We start from the raw sequence: 23,150 nt of genomic DNA on the forward strand, positions 1-23,150 counted from the left end.
ATGCAGTGTTCCCTTGCTCTGTTCTGACGACTGCCTCCTGGTCCAAGTATAAGTTTCACATTAGAACGATCAAGTGTTCTGGGATTCCCATTCTTCTCCAAGCAATAGGTGGTTCAAATTCACGAAGTGCTTCATGAGAAAATGATGAGGCAGTTTGCTTTTGCAAAAATTTACTCCCCTGTAAAACCCTATTAGATTCCATTGTGTCCTAAAGGGGTCCTATGAGTCAGAATTAACTTGGAGCTAGTGTTTATTTGCTCAAAAGGGTGGAGAAACAAAGCACCACAACTGTCTTTATACCTTTATAAAAGACAATGTAAAGATAAAGAAATAAAAGACAGTGTCATCAGAAAAGAAGAAGCACTCTCTGCACTGGCCAGATCTCTTGTGTATATTGTTGTTGTTATGTCCCATCATGAGTCAGCAATGACTCATAGCAACCCTGTACACAGTAACCTTGAACCCTGCTCTATCCTGAGACAATCTCCCTCTCTCTTTCACACCTACTCTCATTGCCTTAGTTACTCTGTCAATCCATCTCATCCTGAGTATAGCAATGAGAAAAACCATAGGATGTTTCAGAGGATGGCATTCAACATAGCAACATGTCTAGAAATCATAGAAAATAAAATAAAAACGTTTAACCTGTGAAAGAGTCTGCAGGTTTTTGTTGTTGTTAGGTGCTGTCTAGCCATAGATGACTCATAGTGACCCTACAAACGAAAGGCCTGAGCACTGTTCATAGAGTTTCTGGAGGCAAGCCATTTAAAAAATGAATGCCACTCCTGCTTCCAAGATTATTTTAGTCAGGAAGCTCCAGCAAACACTGTCCACCATGGGTAACTATTATCACATTTGGCACATCAGTGTCACAGGGTTCAGTGTCATAGCAACCATGAATTACCTCTGGACAGCAATGCACACCTAGAAGAATGTTTCACAGAAAACCATTTATGTAATAGTCTTATATATTATACATGCTATTTCAGAGCCCAAACTGATTTTTCTGTCTTAAGAGAAACCCTTACTTCTCAAATACAGAAAATGATCAGGAAAATACAATTATATTATTTTATATATTTTCTTGAACATATTGTACAAAGTACAATATAAACATAAGTTGTAAAAGTAGCACTTTGAGAATTTAAATACCATCCAGGATTTTTATAAGGGGTTCCACTGGGGTCTCAAATGCCATAATGGAACAACTATACCATAGGTGTGCCAAGCACCATATGACTGCCCATTGTTACCAAAGGCAGGTGGGCAGTGTTTGGTGGAGCTCCTAGATTGACTCAGGTTTAGAAACAGGAGTGGCATCCACTTCCTAAACCACATGCCTCTGGGAACTCTACGAACTTGCATAAAGGACAATAGTTATAGAAATTCATGTTCGACTCAACTGCAAACAACAACAAAAAGTATTGCAAAAAAGGATAAATCTATGCAGTTCAACAACTTACTTCTAGATAGATGCTACTTTGAGGAAAATAAGGGGTGGAGCCTTTATATTATGCAGAAAGACCCAGAAACATATAGGGCACTATAATGACAAAGAATATGCAAGCAAAAGTATTCTAAAAGTTGTTTTTGAGATGATGTAGTTTAGCAGTTATAGGTTGGCATACAGGATGCTGCTTTAAGATTCAATGACATTTTTCACTTAAGTACTTGATATCTAATTTCCTTGGTCAATATGAAGGTCCTCTTACTTGACTGATTGATCTGTGTTCATTTAAGATATATTTGGGTCTGTCCCTCCTATAATTGTTACCACTATTTTTTAAACATCTGTAATTTTAATTGAATATATATATTTTTAAACTGAGTAAATTTACAAACTAGTATTCACATAAATTAAAAGGTAATTAAGGAATAATATTATATATGTATAATGAAAGGAAGCTCTGGTGTCCTAGTGGCAAGAAGCTGTGATGCAATCCTGAAGGCATGCAGTTCAAATCCACCAGCTCCTCTGTGGGAGAAGGATGGGCAATCACCTTCTGTGAAATTAACTGCCTCTGAAAACCCATGAGAAGTGTACACCCATGTTTATCAAGACTTTGTTCACTAGAGCAAGGAGTTGGAAACAACCCAAGTGCCCATCAACAAACGAATGGATAGAGAAGCTGTAGTATATTCACACAATGGAATACTACGGTGCAATGAAAAGAAACTCATGTAATGTTATTCAAAATGGGTTACCCTGGAGGACATTATGCTGAGTGAAATATCTCAGTCACAAAAGGACAAATACTGCATGGTGTCACTGTTGTAAAACAGGACTGACCCTGAGGTTGGGGGGAGACTGACAAAGATGGGTTCAATAATGTATACTGCACTGAAACAGATGAGGGAAAAACTGTTTAAGACGGATATGTTATTAGGTATTTTTGTCATGAAAGGAGTCCAGAGCGAAGGCTGTATAGTGGAGTGGACCTGCGGGGGAGGCATTGTAAAACAATGAAAGATTTTTTCTTTTACTTTTCCAAGAGGGTAGTGTACTACGGGGGAGGGCTGGGGGGGAAGAAAAGCGAAACAATGAATGAATGGAAATCCAAAGTCTCTGTAAATTTTCATTGAAATTAATAATAAATTTAAAACAAACAAACAAACAAAAATACCCACCAGAGGGTCAGCTATGGGTTGGTTCTGACTAGATGGTACATAACAACAATTTATAATGAAAATTAATTTTCTGTTCCAGTCTCCAAAATGTACGTTATATTTTTGTTAGTTATCTGATACTGTTAAAGATATCCTTATTATCTTTTCCCTTATATTCAAAATAACGTAGCTCAAAATCCCATCTTCTTAAAGGCAGAGTAATTTAAATAAATTATGAACACATTCTAATATAAGCTGACCCACATATTTCCCACAAATTTGGAGATATTTTAGAAGACTTTTCCCCCATTTAGGGTACTTGCAGTTTTAAGTGGCAAACAGTAACAGTTTATTTAGGATGACAAGAGCAAACCAACCACGTGACATGTACCTTACAGAACTGCTTTTTCTTTGTGATTTCACAGGTTGCCACATGGACATTTTCCAACATTATGCTTTTTCAGATGAGGATGTTGTCCGAGTTTTCACTCCAGATGCTTTTGTGTGTCGCACCATCTGCACTTACCATCCCAAATGCCTCTTCTTTACATTCTATACAAGTGCACGGGAAATAGAGTCTCAGAGGTGAGTATGAATGTGCACCATTTGCTATTTTATACTTTGAGTTTTTTAAAGTTTGCCCATTTCCCTCTAAACCCTTGAATCTGCAGCTTACTACTCTACTTTTCTGCTGGGTGCATATTATTTAAGAGAAAAATCTACTTTCCTATCTACCAGCAGTTACTCAAAACAAGCATTCCATTGATTTAATGAAAAATCATTCACTGGTGGAGCAATGGAATGGATGTCTCTGTTACTAGTTTTTATATATTATACTACCTTGATGAATAAACCTCTCATTGGTAACCTATCCATGAAGCTTATTGGATCCAGTTCTTTTCTGACTCAGAAGTCAAAGCTCTATCTATCACGGCTCTGGTTGGGCTTTGTTTACCCTTTGAACAATAATTTTTTTCATGTAATAGCATAAGTTCCAAGAAATTGTTGTTTTGGGGTTTTTTCTTTATTTTCTTTAGTTCTCTTTTCTTTTTTCAATTAGAAAGTAGAACTCTGCCATTAGCTTTTTGAGCTATCTGTGCCTATGAGTTTTCATTGATGGGAGATTTTGTCTTGCCTTTATTTAATCTCTATACTGGTATACTGTGAGGAGAGTTTCTCAGAAGAATAAAATTTGCAGAAAAGCTTTTCTTTGATTAATTATTTTAATGTTGATGTCTTTCTCTTTCTCTCCCATCTTAATAGGAATGTCTGTTTCCTTAAGACTTCCAAAAGTGGAACACCAACTTCCTCTCTTCCACAGGAAAATGCCATGTCAGGATACAGCCTTTTAACTTGCAAAAAAACTTACCCTGGTAAAGTGATTAAATTACGCTAAACATAAAAATGTTTTATGATCTTCTACTAGATAATAGTTACAAAACAATAGTTATGAACGTTTTATGATTTTCTACTAAGTAATAGTTACGAAACAATCCTCATACCAGAGACTTACACAAATGTATTTATTACCTTCTTCATTGTATATTTTCTGCGTCAGAACCCTGTCATTCTAAAATTTTCTCTGGAGTTGATTTTGGAGGTGAAGAGTTGAACGTGACCTTTGTTAAGTCAGACAGTGTTTGCCAAGAGACATGTACAAAGATGATCCGCTGTCAGTTTTTCACTTACTCTGCACGTCCAGAGGACTGTCAGGGAGACAAGTAAGTGAGAAGTTAATTTTAAAAGACAGTCGTCTGGACAAACTCACGTACTTTTGACATCTATCCCGTTTATTTTTTCTAGGTGTAAATGCTCTTTGAAATTATCTTTGGACGGCTCCCCAACTTCCATTACGGATGGAACACAAAAGAGTTCTGGTTATTCTTTAAGACTGTGTGAACCTGGAGAGAGCTCTGGTGAGGGAACATCACATCTTCATAAAACTGCAACATGGGACATGTGTGTGTGTAATCTTATATTATGAGATGCTGTGTATCCTTTTTCTTGACTGAACAATACTTTGATTCATATCTAAGGCTAACCATTATCTCTGACTTTCTCTTTTTAGTCTGCACCACAAAATCTAGCTCACGTATTGTTGGAGGGACCAACTCTTCTCATGGAGAGTGGCCCTGGCAGGTCAGCCTGCAGGTGACCCTAGCAGGACAGAGCCATATGTGTGGAGGGTCTATCATTGGACACCAGTGGGTGCTGACTGCTGCCCATTGCTTTGATGGGTAAGTTCTGGGTGAATCTTGGCCAGAGTCCCTTGATTTTTTTATCTGAAATATCTACAATCAATTTCTGATCGTGATATGTGTTTATTAGTTGAAAGGGTTCCCCCCCCCCCCAGAAATAGGTATTTAAAACAGAGATGACACTTAGTGAATAGAGTGTGAACCCAGACAAACTGATCTATCAGGACAGACTGTGGCCTGTGAATAGGTCTGAACTCCATGCTAGATATTATTTCGAATTTTCAGAAAAGCTCAACAACACTGAAGCTAGTATGTACCCCCAGCCACTGCCAAAATGTGTTCTCTAAAGCCATGAAAGACATGTTTTCAAGCCAATAAAAGCTTGATTTATCGTTTCTAACTAACAAATGTATGATGCAATAATAATAAAGTAAAAGGAGACACAAGCACATCTCAGAGATATTATGAGTTTGACTCTAGACTATCATAATAAAGTGAATACCAGAATCAAGCAAGTAACATGGATATTTTGAGTTCCCAGAATATATAAAGAAAGCCCTTGTGACATAGTTTGTTGTGCTATTGACTCAAAAACAGCACCTTAGGGAACTCTAGTGGCCTAGTGGCAAAAAGCTGTACTGTAATCCCGGAGGTACAGAGGTATATAGTTTGAATACAACAGATACTCTGCTGGAGAAGGAGGGGAAATCTCCTCCTGTACCAGTCTGATCCAATTTGACGGCACACACACACAAAATTAAAACAAAACAAAATAAACAAATAAACAACAACAAAAAAGTAGTGCCTCTGTGGCAGTTCAAATTCACCGGCAGCTTCTTGGTAAAAGATGGGCACATTTCCTGTGCTAAAATCCTCACCAGGTGGTCAGTTGTGAATCAGTTCCAACTCATTGGCAGAAAGAAAGGGGGGGGGGGAGAGAGAGAGAGCGCAAGACCCTTGATCTTGTTTTCTTAGATACAAACTCCAAGTAATAGAAACACATAATTCTTAGGATTATTGTAAAACCGACTGATATATTGAAATGTTCAGTATTGAACCTAAAGCATAAGCTTTGTTGTTGTAATGCAATAAAAATGTAAAAATAGGGGAGAAAGATGAAGTATACTCATTCATTCACCTTGGTTGAGTTCAACCCTTGGTGACTTTTTTTTCAGATCTCCAAGACTGTTTACAGTAAATCTCAATGGGGGGAAACTGTTCATCTTTCCCCTCAGAGCTGCTCGTGGTCTCTGCCACCAGTACAGCATTCTGTGGACCAGGTCACCTGAGCTCTTTCCATAAGCATGCCCTTTTTGTCATGGGGTTGGAACCGACTTAGCTGACCCTCCAGGGAATTTTCAAAGCCTGTAAAAGGCACAAGAGGAGATTGCCCACCTCTTTCCCACAGTGGATTCTAACTGTGAGCGATGTATTGACTTTGGGTTCTTAGTGCAACTCCCTTCCAGTAGGCCAGTAGCCTCAAAATAAGACCTTTGATTCTGCTCAAAAACAAACAAGCAAAAAACATGAATCAGAGTATTTACAAATCAAAATACAAGTTGATCTATTTGTTTTTCCTGCCCAACAAGGGCAAGGCACATGGGGGCCTGAGCTGCAGGTAGCACTGTGCTCGAGGGAAGGCGGTGGGTCTGAAATAAAAGGCTCTGAAATGGGAAAGAGTAAGTTCCCAGTTCCCATAGTCACGGAAGTGCTGGGTTTGTGACTAAATGTTTTCCTTCTTTTCAGGTTCCAAGTTCCTGTGATAGTATAGGAAATTATCTAACCTGAAAAATACTATGATTTTATTGAATGGGGACACCTAATATTCCGTATTTCCTTTAGAGTTTTGTAGATGCACATCTTTTGCCACCATTTGATGCTGATAAAATAAGATTTGACTCTAAGTGATAGAATTGGCCTTGCTTTGTATATATTCATATATTAGAGTTAAGGTAAATTCCCCTACTTTTCCTAATGTAGATGAATATGTGTTGCATAATGCTGAAGTTCTCCTAACTTGAGATGAAGAGTTCTATGATGCACTGCTAGAGTTTCTACCAACCACAGTTTCTCTCAGAAAGAGATGGCAACATTTTTGCATATTTTGTTAATAAACATGAAATAATTACATAAAAGCACATTCTAAAAATTTTAAACTGAATTATCAGAGATTCAGTGCTGCTTAGTAGTCGTATGATGCTTTATCTGGAGGGAAAGTATGCAGGGAAAAAAATATAACATATAGCGTGTTGTTCCTAACTTTCTAAAAGAGAAAATAAAGAGACAAAGAGATTAAAAGTCTTCTCTCTGGTTTCAAATATGTACTTCTTTTTTTTCCCCTCTTAGGCTTTCGGCACCAGATATTTGGCGCAGTTATAGTGGCATTTTAAATATATCAGAAATAACAAGAGAGACTCCTTTCTCACAAATAAAAGAAATTATTATTCACCCACAATACAAGATCTCAGAAGCTGGCCATGATATTGCTTTATTGAAACTTGAGACTCCTTTGAATTTTACTGGTATGTAGACTATTTACAGCTGAAATGCCTTCATTCACATTTGTCTATTGATTTGAATGAGAGAGAAAAATCTGGAGAGTCTATTTTCTAGTTGGTAATGTTGGGAGATATGTGAGCACAAGCACGGAAGTTAATAGCCTGTGACCTGACACTAAACACCTTCTATTTAAAGAGTTAGACATTTTTGTTGTTCCTTCCAATAGGAATACAACTGTGAATATACTATTGCAATAATATGCACAGCCTTCACCATCTGCTAAGTGTTGGGTTTCCTTTGACAAATGGAGCAGAATTACTTTTACTTTGGTTTTAGGAACATTAGAAATGGACGTGGGGAATTGGAACCAAATACATTTACACTTTGTTGGTGTTGTGTTCTGTAGAATTGGAGCCAACCTGTAGCTGACACACAGCAGCTTTTCAGAGGGCGTTAACCGCACAGAAGGAGATTGCCCTTCCTTCAACCCCAATTACACTTTAGTCTTAAGCATATAAAACACTAAATAGTGCAGAAAGAATTTCTGGGTAGACAATGGCAGCGTGGTTGCATGGGAAATCTCATTTCCTCATTTTTAAAATGAGGATAACAGCAACTGAACAGTCTACTTATAATGGCTTAGGAAGTTAATTTGATTGAAATTAAGTTTAGACTTTTAAATAATAACTGGCTCATAGGGTTAGCTTTTTAATTCTACCTTCTGCATTTTTATGGCAAAAATACCTTTCCAAGATAATAACAAGGAGCCATGGTAGTACAAAAAGTGTTTGACTGCTGTCCAGAATGTTGTTTTAACCACCACAGCCATTCTGTTGATGTAGTGGTTTGCTTTCAAGTTGTAACCCACTCATGGCTGACCCTCTAGATTTTCAGAGGCATTAAATCGCACAGGAGGAGATTGCCCATCCTTCTATGGAGCAGCTGGTGGATTCAAACTGTGTGCCTTTAGGATTTAGTGCAAGTTCTTGCCACTTGACCACCACAGTTCCCCCGGCCACTTGGTAGGAGAAGAAATGGAGATCTGCTTCTGTAAAGATTGCAGCCAAGCTTGCTGTTACATGGGTCTGATCATTTAAACTTTCCCCTCACAGTCAATCTTGTGGAAGCTCTCTGGTGGTTCAAATCTATAAGCGGCTCACCTGGAGAAAATTGGGCAGTTTCCTCTCATGTGATTTTTAGCTTCTGAAAACTCACTGGAGAGTCTACAAACTCAGTGGCAATGAGTTCAGTTGAATCTTCACTTTTCTGCCAGTAACTCTCATTTATATGCAAACACCTGTGGGCCTCTGCTTTACTTCATGTGAAGGCTGATTATTGAAATGTGCTTTCAAGTTGCCTCATAGCAACTCTATGAACAATGGCTCTGAACTCTGCCCTATGCTGTGCCATCCTCACCACCTCTGATACACTTGAGCCCAGTCACTGTAACAATGTCCATCCATCTCCTTGAGGATCTTTCTCACTCTAACCCTTCACTTTTCCAAGTATAAAGTCCTTCTCCAAGGACTGGTCTCTCCTGACATGCCCAAAGAGTGTGAGACAGTTTCACCATCCATACCTGCACTAGGCACCCTGGATTCACTTTCTCCAGGACAGACGTAATTGTTCTCTTGGCTGTCCATGAGATAGTCTGTCCTCTCCTCCAACACCACAACTCAAAGGCATTACTGCTGCTTCTGTCTCCTTAGTCATTGTTCAACTAGCTCTCAGATACATAGCAAGTAGCTGAAAAGACCTTGACTTGGATCATATGCACCTTAGTCATTAAACTGACATTGTTGTCCTTTAACACTTGTAGAAGTCCTTGACAGCAGATTTTCTGAATGCATCACAGGTTTTTTTAAAAAATTAACTCATTGCTGAATATGTTCCTCTCTCACTTCGCCCTCCCCCAGTCCACTTTGCATTGCACCTCTTGTTTCAGATTGTTGTCATACATACAATGCCTAATCATGTATTCCTTTCAAACAGTTCTTTCCCTCATCTGTTCCAATGCAGTGTTCATTGTCTATCCATTCTTTTCCCATTCTCTCCTTGAACCCCTCACCTGTCCTATTTTATGACAGTGGTGTTATGCAGTATGTGACCTTTTGTGATTGAGATATTTCATTCAACCTAATGTTCTCCAGGCTCTCCCATGTTGTGTAATATATTACAGGTTCATTGTTTTCAGTACTGTGTAATATTCCATTGTGTGAATATATGATAGTTTTTCTGTCCATTCATTTGTTGATGGGCATTTGGGTTGTGTTCATCTCTTTGCTATTGTGAATAATGCAGCAATAAACATGGGTGAGCATAACACACACACACACACACAGAAATTAAACTTAATAAAATTGAAGTACTCTTTAAATCGTGTTTGGCGTAGTGTATATTAAGATTATTATTAAAAATATTATATCCTGACTAAGACTTAAGAAACAAACACCTGAAAATTACATTGACAATAGATTTATGTTCTGGATTCTTTAGTCTATCCAGAAAAAAACTAACTAAAAAAATGTCCAGTGCTAGTGGGCTCTATTGATACAAATTCTCTCATATCACTGACGTTTGAATTTGGAAAGGGAAGGGTTATACTTGATGCTACTGTATAGAAGAAGAGAATGGGATAAGTAAATAAAGTATTTTTAACTCTATGCTCACTACTTCGTCTAATTGGCCTCTAATATTACTTTTCAGAATTTCAAAAACCAATATGTCTGCCTTCCAAAGATGATACAAACACAATTTATACCAACTGTTGGATCACTGGTTGGGGCTACACTAAGGAGAAAGGTATTGTGTGGCGTTTAAAATCCAGGTCCTAAAGCATATAGTGAACCCGAATAAGGTAATATGAAAGCAAAAGCCATGCTCAGCCCAGGGTGCTGGACTGGTCTCATCCTGCGTACAGGGACCAGTGCACAGCTCCCCCTCACTATTTGTGTGATTGTGTTGAGTGTGTATATAACTCTGTCCTTTCAATCCTTACTGTCTGGTATGTTGTTTGTTTTTAACTCAGAGATAATGAACAGTTTATGATGATTTTCGTAATGAACTTTAATGAACAGCTTATGATTTGCTTTAGAACTTCATTTTTGCTTCCTTATGTCCTCTCTCTGAAGTTCTGTGTTGTTTTATTTCATAGGTGAAATCCAAAGCATTCTGCAAAAGGCAAATATTCCTTTAGTAACAAATCAAGAATGCCAGGCAAGATACAGAGACTATGACATAACCAAGCAAATGATCTGTGCTGGATATAAGGAAGGGGGAAGAGATGCCTGCAAGGTAATATGTTACATCCTGAAACAGCCCACAGTTGGCTACTTAAGAGTATTCTTTTTGAAATATGATCTCTAGTAATAATTTTTCATTGCAGCAGTAGGCAGATTCAGAACCAAAATGAACTGCTAATTTCATAAATCACCTTTCCTGACTTTAATTTGTAAATACCATAATCTCTGCAAGGGTATTTGAGACATTAAGGAAAATGATCCAACAGACTCTACTTACGCTAAGATAGAATAACATTTGATTTCCCTGGAACCTGAATGAGATGTCATATTGTCTTTCTTCAATTTATCTCAGAAGAGGGAATAAACATAAAAGGAATCCTTACATCCTGCAATTAGATTATTTCCACCAAATATAATAGTTAATAAGGTTCAGTAGATATCTGAAGAACTTTAAGAAATAGTATATGTGTCCGTGTTTGTGTGAAAGAGAGGAGAGAAAAAGAGAGACAATAGAATTGTATAGGAAATTTTTCAATAATTAATAGACTCACATCTGTGATATTTCTCATTATCTTCTTTTTCCACCCACTGTGACACAGGGAGATTCAGGTGGTCCCCTCGTCTGTAAACACCAAGGAATCTGGCATTTGGTGGGTATCACCAGTTGGGGTGAAGGTTGTGCCCGTAAGGACCATCCAGGTGTCTACACCAAAGTAGCTGAGTATGTGGACTGGATCTCGGAGAAAACAGGACACTCCTTGGTGAACTCTCCAGTGTGAAGGTGTAGTGAGGTGGTGTGGAAGAACAGTATGAAGCACTGCTTTTCCAAACCTGAGCTGAATTCCAATCCTGAACCTCACTGTCATTCTGTAAAATGTGGAAGAGAGTGGCGTCTGCCTTCCACCTCTGTCATGAGGCTAAAAGACAGGCCTTCCCAGCTGCTAATGTCTATATGGCTGTGCAAGGAATACTACTAGCACCAAAAAACTCATAATGGGACATAAGAACCGAAGTGTTTCTCCACAATTATTTATTATGGAATAAAATTGCAACATGGCATTATTTTTAAGTGTTTTCCTCTAGGATGAGAGAGGCCTTTAAGTCTAGCATGTTACGTGAGACCACTATAATCTTGCTGCTGCCTCTGCAACAGAATATATTTCAAAGATAATAATTGCTTATCTTGCCTCACTTCCTGGCTCATTAAAACCTATTGCTGCCTGTGGTGCTGGAGGTGATAGAACCAGTAAACCTGGGTTTCATTCTGCCAAGAGATAAAGAAGAGATCTATGTACCATTCACTCTTAGGAGGAAGAAAAGAGCTACTTGATCCTGGGAGACTTGAGTACCTTCCCGTGGTGGCAATCTGTCTCTGTTATCACTGCACCCACGCAAGGTCCCAGGTTGGGTACAGGGAAGATCTGCGAGCTTTCACTGTCTTGACATAGATGCCTGTCATGTGTTCGTTTCACAGCCTTCCCAGAAGACAAGGGCCTGCTTTGCAAGGGACAGTCATACTGAGACTCAGCAGATAATTGCAATAGCAATTCCAGGAGCACTGTTGAATAGAAATAAGTTCATCAAATTGTCTTGTAAATGCAAGGTAGTATGAGGTAGCTGTGAAATGAACACTAGGCATCTTTACACAATGCATATGACAAACTTGCCAACGGTTGCCACAACCAGTTCTAGGTAGCTTGATTCAGTCTCCTGAAGCTAACGTGTATTCAGACTTTACTGTTCATAAATATCACTTAAGGTAAATACAAAATAGGAAAATACACTTTTGTAAAAAAGATTAATTTTTTTTCTTTTACACTCAGATACACTGAAAGGTAAAAGGGATTGAATATGAAAGCAGCTGAAAGAGGATCTTGATTTTCCTGGCTGGAGTCATTCAGTTGGAAACTGAAGGTTTACTCTAGGAGTCAATGACTTTTGTACAATTTTTTTTTATGTGGATAAAATAAACAAAACCTTACCAGCCCTTCAAATTTTACCTTTGCTTACAATAAAGATATGGAGCATATTGATCTTGGTTCTTTTTGGAGGGCCTTTCACATAAAGAGGGAAAAATTGTTTCTAATTAAATTTTTTTCTCAATTTCTACAATTGACAATTTTAAAGAGTAATTGAATAGGACTTTGGATTACTTGTACGGTAAACTCTTGGGCTTTTGTTTGTCTGAGAATGACCTAGTTTGGGAAAGAGAGAAAAGTTTTGAAAGGTAGAACTCCTGAAGTAAACAAAAATTAGAACTTTTCCTCCAATGTATAACTGCCTCTGAAAACCTGCTGGAGGGTCAACTACGGTGGTTCCAACTCAACAGTACACAACAAAAGCATCAATTATTACTAGGAACATCTGATGCCTTAATGATAAGAAATGGTGCTGTCAAGTTAAAGGCTTGTGGTTTGAATTCACCAGCAGCTCTGCTGAAGAAAAATGGACAGTTGGCTCCTGTGCAATTAACGGCCTCTGAAAACCCACTGGAGGATAAATTACTGGCTGATTGCAACTCAAGAGAACACAGCAACAACAACGGTTATTACTAGTGGTCTAGTTACTACTCACCACGTCTCTGTGTCCAGGAGAAAATAGAAAGACCTCTCACATTTAAGAGCCTCACTGGTCTGCAGTGAGTGTGAGAAGCTAAGAAAGTTAGACTGTAGATTAACTTCACCCTCCAGCAAAGGGAGGAAACCTTTAGCAAGAAAAAAACGAAGCTCAAAAAAACTTATGGCTGTTGAGTTGAAACCACCTCCTACCTGACCCCTGCAGTGGGTCTTCAAGGCTCTAAATTGCTAGGAAAGAGATTATACATCTTCTCCCAAAGAGTCACTCCTGGGCTTGAATTTCCAGAGAGGCATTTTCTGAGTTTCCAGAGCAACTATGTTACCAGAGCTCCCCTAGAACTTTCTTTCTTTTGGTAAGTAAGAGGGATGACAGTTCAACCAGGAAGCCTGTTTCTCTTGTCCTGTGACAAAAACATACAGAAATGAGACAAATATGTAGACACAACACATGTACATATATTTGATACATTTTGTCCAGGGTACAACTATAGTTCTCATTCTTTACTTACTGTGGTGTAGGAAACTTCTAATTTAGAGTTCAGGTATAATTTTATATATTTTTTCTGATTTATTATTGTGATTTGAGTAAAAGTTTATAGAGCTGTCTTTCCATTCAAGAGTTAATGTGTTTGTTGTTATGTACTATCGAGTCACCTGTGACCCATAAGGGCCCTACGTACAGCAGCTCTGAACCCTGCCTGTCCTGAACCAGTCAGTCTCACTCATTCTGGCACAGCAAACCCCATTGCCTTAATTACTGTATCAATCCATCTCATCCGAGGTCTTCCTCTCCTGCACTATCTCTCCACCCTTTCAAGCATGATGTCCTTCTCCAAGAACTGGTCTCTCCTGACCACATGCCCAAAGTATATGTGAGATGAAGCTTTAAAATCCTAGCTTCCAAGGTTTATTGTTCTCCAAGACAGACCTATTTGTTTTCTTGGCAGGCCATGATATATTCAAGACTCTTCTCCAGCACCACAATTGAAGGCATCTAGTCTTGTCATCCTTAGTCATTATCCATCTCTCTGACACATAGCAAGTAATTGAAGAGACCATGGCCTGAATTAGGTGCACCTTACTCTCTAGACTGACATTGTTGCTATTCAGCACTCTAGAGAGGTCCCTGACAGCAAATTTTCATGGTGCATTCCATCTTTTGATGTTCTGACTGCTGATGTCTAGAGTGTTAATTGTGGAGCTGAGCAAGCTGTAATTGTTAAAAACCTCAATCTCTTCCACCATCCATAATGATGCTGCCAATTGGCCCAGTAGTGAGAATCTTTGTTTTCTTGATGTTGAGCTTCAATCCATATTAAAGACTATAGTCCTTGACCTTCTGTAGCAAGTGCTTCAGCTCTTCCTCAGTTTCAGCGAGCACGGCTGTGTCATCTGCATTACACAGGTTGTGGATTAGTTCTCCTCCAATTCTGATGCCATGTTTCTTCTCACAGAGCCCCGCCTCCCGGATAATTTTTTATGCATATAGATTCTGTTTTATGTCATTGATTACAACACCCACAATGTAACTGTCCACTTCCCACCTTCTCCCTGTGATTCTCATTTCTATCAACTCTTCTATCCTATCCTTGCCTGGCTTCTGAGATTTATCTTGGGAAAATGGTTTTCTTTCTATCTTACGTGATTCATTCTAATGAGGGAATCTTTCCTTGGCTCACCCTATCAGTAATAGAAAGGTCAAGCGTGGTAGGAAGCTTTGCAATAAATACCGATATATGTATTGTTGCTCTTAAACGCCATTTAGTCCACTACTACTCATAGCAACCCTATGAACAGTGATCTGAACTCTGTTCTATTCTGTGCCATCCTCATCATCTCTGGCAAACTCAAGTCTGCCATTACCATGACTGTGTCAATCCATCTATTTAAAGATCTTCCCCTCCTTTTCTGACCCTCCACTCTTCTAAGCATGATGTCTTTTCCAAGGACTGGCTCCTTGTAACAACATGCCCAAAGTTTGTGAGATGAAGTTTCACTATTCTTGCCTCTGAAAGCACCAAGCACCCTGGCTGCACCTTTTCCAAGACATATTTGTTTGTCCTGTTGCAGTTCTTGGGACAGTCAATGCTCTTCTCCAGCACCACAGCTCAACAGCATCGATTCTTTACCTGTTATCCTTAGTCACTTCCTAACTTTTAGATGCATAGCAAGTAATTGAAAGGATTATGGTTTGTAGCAGGTACACCTTAGTCATTAAATTGACAGCATTACTCTTCAGCACTTTGCAGAGATTCTTGACAGCAGACTTTTCCTACATAATATGTCTTTTTTCTTTCCTGGTTGCCAATGTCAAAGGTGTTGATTATCGATCCAAGCAAGATGAAATCACTGACAATGTCTATCTCTTCTCCAAATATCAAAATGTTGCTTATTGGCCTGGGAGTGAGTTGTGTTTTCTTTTCCCTTGATGTTGAGATGCAATCCTTATTAGTCTTTGATTCACTGATGGAAGTGTTTCAAGTCCTCCTCACTCTCAACAAGGAATATTGTATAATCTACATAGCATAGTTTGCTTATGAGTCATTTTCCAATCCTGAAGCCACACTATTCTTCCTAAAGTCCAGCTTCTTGAATGATTTGTTCTGTATAGTCTAATATGAGTGTAGAAATCTAATCTGTTAAACCTATGTGTTCTCATAAGGGTAGTTCCTTCTACCTGCTCATATCTGTTAGTTTTGATGATCAGTATGTACATGCTCTTGTAAATTAATGTTTACTATGGCTGATAATGATTCAGGATTGTGTATTAATAGTTTTTGCTTTTCCTTTTATACTTTCTTTCTTGTACACCTCCCCATGCCTTCCCCTTACTTAGTGATATTGTGCTGAACATCCCTTATTATACCTTGTCTTTCACTTCATCCATCTGGATATGTGTCTGTTATCTACTTACTGATTTTCCCTTCCCCTATTCTTTCCTTCTCTGTTTTTAAAAACCACTTGAATTTAAAAATGTGTCTGAGGCATTGAACACTAATGACTGAAGCCCAGATGGTACTAGTTGGCACTGATTAATCACACACTCGGGGGCAGGGTTAGGGTTAGGGTTAAGGTTAGGGATGGACATTATGCTTTTGCTGCAGAAGGTTAAGGACTACAGTCTTCAATATGAATTGAAGCTCAACATCAAGAAAACAAAATTTCTCACCACTGGCCCAATTGGCTGCACCATAATAGATGGAGAAGAGATTGAGATTGTTAATAATTTCAGCCTGCTCAGCTCCACAATCAACACTCTTGACACCAGTATTTAGGATATCAAAAAACAAATTGCATTAGGGAATCCGCTGCCAGGGATTCCTTCAGAGTGCTGAAGAGTGACTATGTAAGTCTAGACACTAAGGTGTGCCTGATCCAGTCCAGGGTCTTTGCAATAATTTGCTATACATCAGAGATGTATTGATAAATCATTGATAGAAGGAACAAACAAATCTGTCCTGGAGAAGGTGAAAACAAGCTGCACATTGGAGGCAAGGATTTTGAAGCTCCATCTCACATACTTTGGGCATGTTGCCAGGAGGATCCAATCCTTGGAGGGGAACATCATGCTTGGAAAGGTGTAGGGACAACACAGGAGAGGAAGACCTTGGAAGAGATGGATTAACACAGTAACTTGGGTTATGAGGGTTGGTATGTCGGAGGCAGTGAGATTGGATAAGGATAGGACAGGACTCAGAGCTGTTGTGCATAGAGTCCCTATGAGTAACAGGCTACTAGATGGCACATAACAACAACAACGATGAGTAGAGGCCACAGTGTTACTAAATACCCAACAATAATAGTATTGTTATTGTTGTTGTTGTTATATGCTGTCGAGTCACTTGCGATTCATAGCAACCTGATGTACAACAGCTCTAAACTCTGCCCTGTCCTGTGCCAATCTCATTGTCTCTGGCACACTCATCTCGATTACCCAGTCACTGAATCAATCCACCTCATAGAGGGCCTTCCCCTCCTGTGCCTGCCCTTCACCTACCTAAGCATGATGTCCTTCTCCAAGGACTAGCCCCTTCTTACAACATGCCTAAAGTTTGTTAGACGGAGCCTCAGAATCTTTGCCTCCAAGGAGCAGCCCGGTTTAATCCTCTCCAGGGTCAATTGTTAGTTCTCCTGGCAGTCCATGGTACATCCAATACTCTTCTCCAGCACCACAGCTCAAAGGCATCAATTCTCTTTCTATCCTTCCTAGTCATTGTCCAACTCTCTGATGCATAACAAGTGATTGCAAAGACCATGGCCTGTATCAGACACACCTTAGTCTCTAAAGAGACACTGCTGCTCTTCAGTACTTGGAGAGGTCCCTAACAGCAGACTTTCCCATCGCAATACTTCTTTTAATTTCCTGGCTCATACAAAAAAGAATTCTCAAGCCCAAATGTCAATAGTACTGAAATTAAGAAGCTTTTATCTAGATCAGCATTAAGATCTGGTAATGCAGATTTTTATCAAGAAAATGTCCACTTAAGAGATAGCAAGAAAATGTTATGGCAAGCAGATCTTTTCCAAAGCAATTCTTCACAAGGTGGAGCACTCTAGGAGATAATTGACGTGGCTAAAACTAAGAAGGAGTATCCACCATCAGCATGCCTGTAAGGCCTTCTCTGACCAGGGCCAGTGCCATGTAAGGCTACCCAGCATCTCGCCACTGACTTAACTCCTGAACTGCACTTCAGGCTCTGTAGATTCGAGCGGCACTTCAGATTCTCCTGAAAATTTTGCCGAGAAAAGTACTTGTCAAGTATCACATTTTACTCAACAGGGGAAACAAACAAGTGATCAAATAGACTTTGCTTTTTAGCTCTTTCATAATCTGTGGTACATTTAGTGCCTATTTACATTGTCGGCTTCTGGCGTTTAGTTGGAAGCTTGTTATGCTTACCGCCAAGGCATGCTGCCATCTGGTGGTAAAAAGAGTAACTGAGTGAATGTGAAGAAATGAGCCTCATGCCACAGCCCTGGTACTCTAACTCTGGTAAAGTCAGTTCTTTCTGCCTGTGCCTGTGCCTGTGCCTGTGCCTGTGCCTCGGCCTCTCTCAGCAGCCTGAGGCCTCTCTCAGCAGCCTCGGAAACAGTGACTTAGGAGGCAGCAAATTCGAGTTTTGAGTTGTATCAAAATGCATGTCAATTTAAACAGCTTTATTTTCATTTAATTAAAAAATGTTTCTAGTGAAAAGGTGTGATTATAAAAAATTGAAAGTAAAAAAGACTTCAGTACTTAAAAAGATTAATACAAAATCCTCAACATCAGAATTCTGAAGTACCATAGTTTAGTTAGAGTCGTTAGACTATTCAAAGTTTAAAGGAAAGATCTGTTTACTCTCAAAGAACCTAGGAAACTAAGACTTCCACTTTTCTTTACATAAACAAACATATTAAAAGGCTTTCAAGATTTCATTAAGCCGCTAATCAAATTTACGAAACCATTGTTTGGTTTGTGGACAAATCATTTCTCCCATTTTCATTTCTCAGCTGGCCTCTGGATAAGCAGCTATGATGCCCAACCAAAGGCAAAGTGGTTAGTTCACACTGACCACAGGTAAAAGACAGGCGATCTCCTCCCATGTGATTTTTTTTTCCTCTGAAAGCTCTCTGGAAAGTAATCTCTGGGTCAGTACTGAACCAACAGCACAGAACAACTATAGAACAACTGTAGAACTAGTCCCACGTTCTTTAGAACAAAGCTCAAGCATCATGGGGCAAATTCTATAGGAATGTGAGCATATTATATGATATCACCTGTCTTTTCTCTGTGAAAGCCTTTCTTGTCATAAATTTGCCATTAAATGTCAGGATTTTATAAAGGCAGTGCACCATAAATAAATACTTTTGCCTGTAACAAACTTATTATCATAAAGTCAATTCCCTCCATCAGGTTACTGAAGTTGTAAATCTTTATTAGAAGAATCCACTCAGTTTTACTCTCTAGAGCTGGTGACGATTCAAACTATCTACCTTTTGGTTAGCAGTCCGATTTGTTATACCCTGTGTCGCCCACAAAGATTCTTTTTTTATGTAACTAGAAATTAATTTTAATGAAAAACTCAAGAAAGCAGTGTAGATGTTTTCATGCCAAGCTGGGTCATAATACTGGCAACAGATAATAAAATTTAAAAAAATGTCCTTTCAGTTATAACATCACAAGAGTTCCTCAGAACTTTCTGTGCTGCCTTATTGTAAGCTCAAATTCCCCTTACTACACGAAGGAACAAAATTCTGGCTTTCCGTTTTACTTTTTCTTTGCTAAGGATTTTCTTATCTTCTAGAGTGAGATAATTATGAGGGATTTTTTCACAGTGTACTCCAATATTTCTAATATTGGATCATCTTTCAGTTTAGACATTTGACCATTGGAGAATGAATATCCACATCTTCAGAAAACATTTAGATAGAAACAAATGCAACATTGTTGTTATTGTTATTGTATAACATCAACTTGGAACCCTCGCATAGCTGACCCTCCACTGGGATTCCAGAGACAGTAAATGGCTCTGGAGGACATTGTCCATCCTTCTCCCACAGAGCAGCTGGTGGGCGTACATGGCATTAGTGATGATGCCATCTGGTGGTCAGTTGTATGATTTCACAAATCTAAAGAAATGGGTCTCCACTCACCAACTTCACCACCAGGTTGTTGTTATTATGTGCCATCCAGTTGCCTGTGACTCATAGCGACCCTATATATAATGTGTACAACAGCTCTGAATCCTCCCTATCCTGAGCCAATCACACTGTCTCCAACACACCTACTCCCATTACTGTACATACTGTGTCAGTCCATCTCATCCAGGGTCTTCTGGATCAGGTGCATCTTATTCTCTAGACTGACATTGTTGCTCTTTAGCACTCTGGAGGGCTCCCTGAGAGCAGATTTCTCTAATGCAATTTGGGGTTTCTTCTTTGTAATTATTTTTTGCTGTTGTTTTTAATCATTATTTTCTGACTGCTAGTGTCAAGAGACTGAGGTGTGCCTGATCCAGGCCATGACCTTTACAATTACTTGTTATATATCAGAAATCTCAATAATGAGCAAGATGATAGAAGAAGAGCTGATGGTTTTGAGCTGTGATGCTGGAGAAGAGTATTGGGTATACTGTGGAATGCTAGAAGAACAAAGAGATTTGTCCTGGAGAGGGTGAAACCAGGCTACTCCTTAGAGGCAAAGATTCTTGAGCTCTGTCTGACATACTTTTGGCATGTTGCAAGGAGGGACCAATCCTTCGGGAGGGATAACATGCTTGGAAGGGTGGAGGGACAGAGTAGGAAAGGAAGACCTTTGATGAAATGGGTTGACTCAGGGACTGGAGTAATGGAGTAGGTGTGTCAGAGACGATGAGGTTGGCTCAAGAAAGAGGAGGGTTCAGAGCTCTTGTACATAAAGTTGCTGGGAGTCGCAAGCAACTTGACAGCACATAACTATTACAACAGATCCATAAGTGGTGATTGTGGAATCAAGCAGGCTGAAATTGTTAATATTCTCAATCTCTTCTCTATAATGATACTACAATATTGGCTCAGTGGTGAGAATCTTCATTTTCTTGATAATGAATTTCAGTCCATATTGAAGACTTCATTCCTTGACCTTCTGTAACTAACATGTCAAGTTGTCCTCATTTTCCACAAGCAAGGTTGTACTAACTACATAATGCAAGTTGCTGATAAGTCTTCCTCAAATCCTGATGTCAGATTCTTCTTTATAAAGCCCTGCTTCACATATGATCTATTCTGCACATAGATTGAAAAGGTATGGAGATAGAACGCATCCCTGATAAATACCTTTCCTAATTTTGAACCATGAAGTGTTTCCTTGCTTTGTTCTGACAATGCTTCCTGGCCCAAGTGTAGGTTTCACGTGAGTACAATCCAGTGGTCTGGGATTCCCATTCTTCTCAGAGTCAGCCACAGTTTGTTGTGATCCACACAAACGCCTCTGCATAGTCAATGAAACACAGATAGATATTCCTCTGGTACTCCCTGCTTTTAGCCAACATCCATCTAATTTTAGCTATAATATCTCTAGTACCATGACCTCTGCTAACCCTAGCCTGCACTTCAGGCAGTTCTCTATTGATGTGCTGTTCCAGTCGATTTTGGATAATCTTCAGTATGATCTTGCTTGTACTGCTGAAGATCATTAAAAATTATTAGAGTAGTACATCAACAGAGAACTGCCATATGTGAATGCTGGGTTTAGAAGAGGCTGTGGAATTAAGGTAATTATACCATAGTCATGCCTATCTGTGTTTCATACTATGTAAAGGCATTTGACTCTATGGATCACAAAAAATTATAGCTAACCTTAATAATACCTTTTTCCATCTATATGCTGAAAACTCACTTGACAGTACAAAACAACAACATTTTTAAAGATGTAACATGTCAGGGATGATGAAGATGACACAGGATAGGAAAAGGTTTAGGTCTGTGGTTCATATGATCACTATAAATTGTACTTGACAATGGCACCTAACAACAACAAAAACAAAGACTGAAGATGCTGAAAATAGACAATTCTTTCTAGGATCATAAGATAACACTCAACATTCAAATTTTCCTTGAATAATGTACAATATTTTCTCTGGTATGTAATCAGGTCTGGTGGTCTAGTGGCAAGAAGCTACACTGCAGTCTCGAAAGCATATGGTTTGAGGCCATCAACTCTGCGGGAGAAGGATGGGCAGTCTCCTCCTGTGTGATTAGCTGCTTCTGAAAACCCACTGAAGCGTCAGCTATGGGTAGTTTCTAATTCTATGGTACACAACAACAACAACAACAATAATGTATAATCAGCAAGATCTGTAATTGGAGCAAACTTGATACTTCATTCTTCTCCTGATCCTTAGGATGTGTTTTGTAAAAATTATTATTCTGGGCAATGAATAAAGAATGACAGAATAAAAATTGATGCCTTTGAGCTGTGAAGTGTTTGGAGAAGAGTAGCAAACTTTCCATGGACTGCCAAAAGAGCAAGTAAATATGTCTTGGAGAAAGTGCAGCCGGAGTGCTTTTTGGAGGCAAGGATGATTAGGGTTCATCTCACATACCGTGGGTATGTTCCTTGGAGAGGGACACAATGCTTGGAAGGATGGAGGATCAGTGACAGAGAGGAAGACCCTCAACCATGTGGACTGGCACAGTGACTTCTGCAATGAGCCCTTGTGTGTTAGGAAGTGTAAAAATGGCACAGGGTAGGACGGGGTTCATATCTGCTGTTTCGATGATCTCTATGAATCATATTTGACTCAATGTCACCTAACAACAGCAACAACCACAATAACGGGGAGTGTGTCAGGGTGTATTCTCTCTCCATTCCTATTCAATCTGTAGCTGAGCAAATGATTTTAAAAGCTAGAGTCTATGAAGAGAAGTGTGGCATCAGGGTCAGAAGGAGAGTCATCAATAGTATTGGGCAGACAAGACAATTTTGCTTACTCAAAGGGAGGAGGGAATGAATCACTTCTTGCAGAAGATCAAAGAAAACAGCCTTCAATATGGATTGCAACTCAATGTCAAGGAATAAAAAAGATTCTTCTGGCTGGACCAAGAGGCAACATTATAAGAAAAGATTGAAACGGTCAACAACTTCTTCTTATTTGGATCCACAATTAATACCCTTAGTATAAGCAGTCAGGAAATCAGGAAACATATTGCACTGGGGAAATCTATAGTTAAGGACCTCTCCAAATTATTGAGGAGTAATGATGTCAGTTTGAGGACTAAGATGCATCTGATTCAGGCGGTGATCTTTCCAATCACTTGCTATGCACCTGAGAGCTGGACAATGAATAAGGACGACAGAATTGATGCCATTTAGCTGTGGTACTGGAGAAGAATGCTGAACATCCCATGGATGGCCAAAGAAAACAAACAGATATGCAACCCCCATTTCCCCAGTTACTGTAAAAATCAATCTCATCCTGTGTCTTCCACTTCTGAGCATGATGTCCTTCTCCAAGGACCCATCCATCCTGGCCACATGCCCAACGTATGTAAAAGGGAGTTTAAAAATC

The 23,150-nt window shown here is 39.2% G+C and overlaps 1 protein-coding gene across 1 annotated transcript in view; it reads left to right on the forward strand.

The window, feature by feature from the left end:
* Window positions 1-11,325, forward strand: part of KLKB1 (kallikrein B, plasma (Fletcher factor) 1) — a 43,092-nt gene extending 31,767 nt beyond the window's left edge. The window contains exons 6-14 of the mRNA XM_006882282.1: window positions 3,033-3,192; window positions 3,871-3,980; window positions 4,166-4,328; window positions 4,411-4,523; window positions 4,676-4,844; window positions 7,152-7,327; window positions 10,011-10,106; window positions 10,459-10,598; window positions 11,146-11,325. Of these exons, the coding sequence (XP_006882344.1) occupies window positions 3,033-3,192; window positions 3,871-3,980; window positions 4,166-4,328; window positions 4,411-4,523; window positions 4,676-4,844; window positions 7,152-7,327; window positions 10,011-10,106; window positions 10,459-10,598; window positions 11,146-11,325 (1,307 nt within the window). The remainder of the gene's footprint in view (window positions 1-3,032; window positions 3,193-3,870; window positions 3,981-4,165; window positions 4,329-4,410; window positions 4,524-4,675; window positions 4,845-7,151; window positions 7,328-10,010; window positions 10,107-10,458; window positions 10,599-11,145) is intronic.
* Window positions 11,326-23,150: the final 11,825 nt, after the last annotated feature.

Source organism: Elephantulus edwardii, unplaced genomic scaffold (assembly GCF_000299155.1).
Source record: "Elephantulus edwardii isolate Elephantulus edwardi_28Jun2011 unplaced genomic scaffold, EleEdw1.0 scaffold00018, whole genome shotgun sequence".
In the NCBI taxonomy this organism is placed as follows: domain Eukaryota; kingdom Metazoa; phylum Chordata; class Mammalia; order Macroscelidea; family Macroscelididae; genus Elephantulus; species Elephantulus edwardii.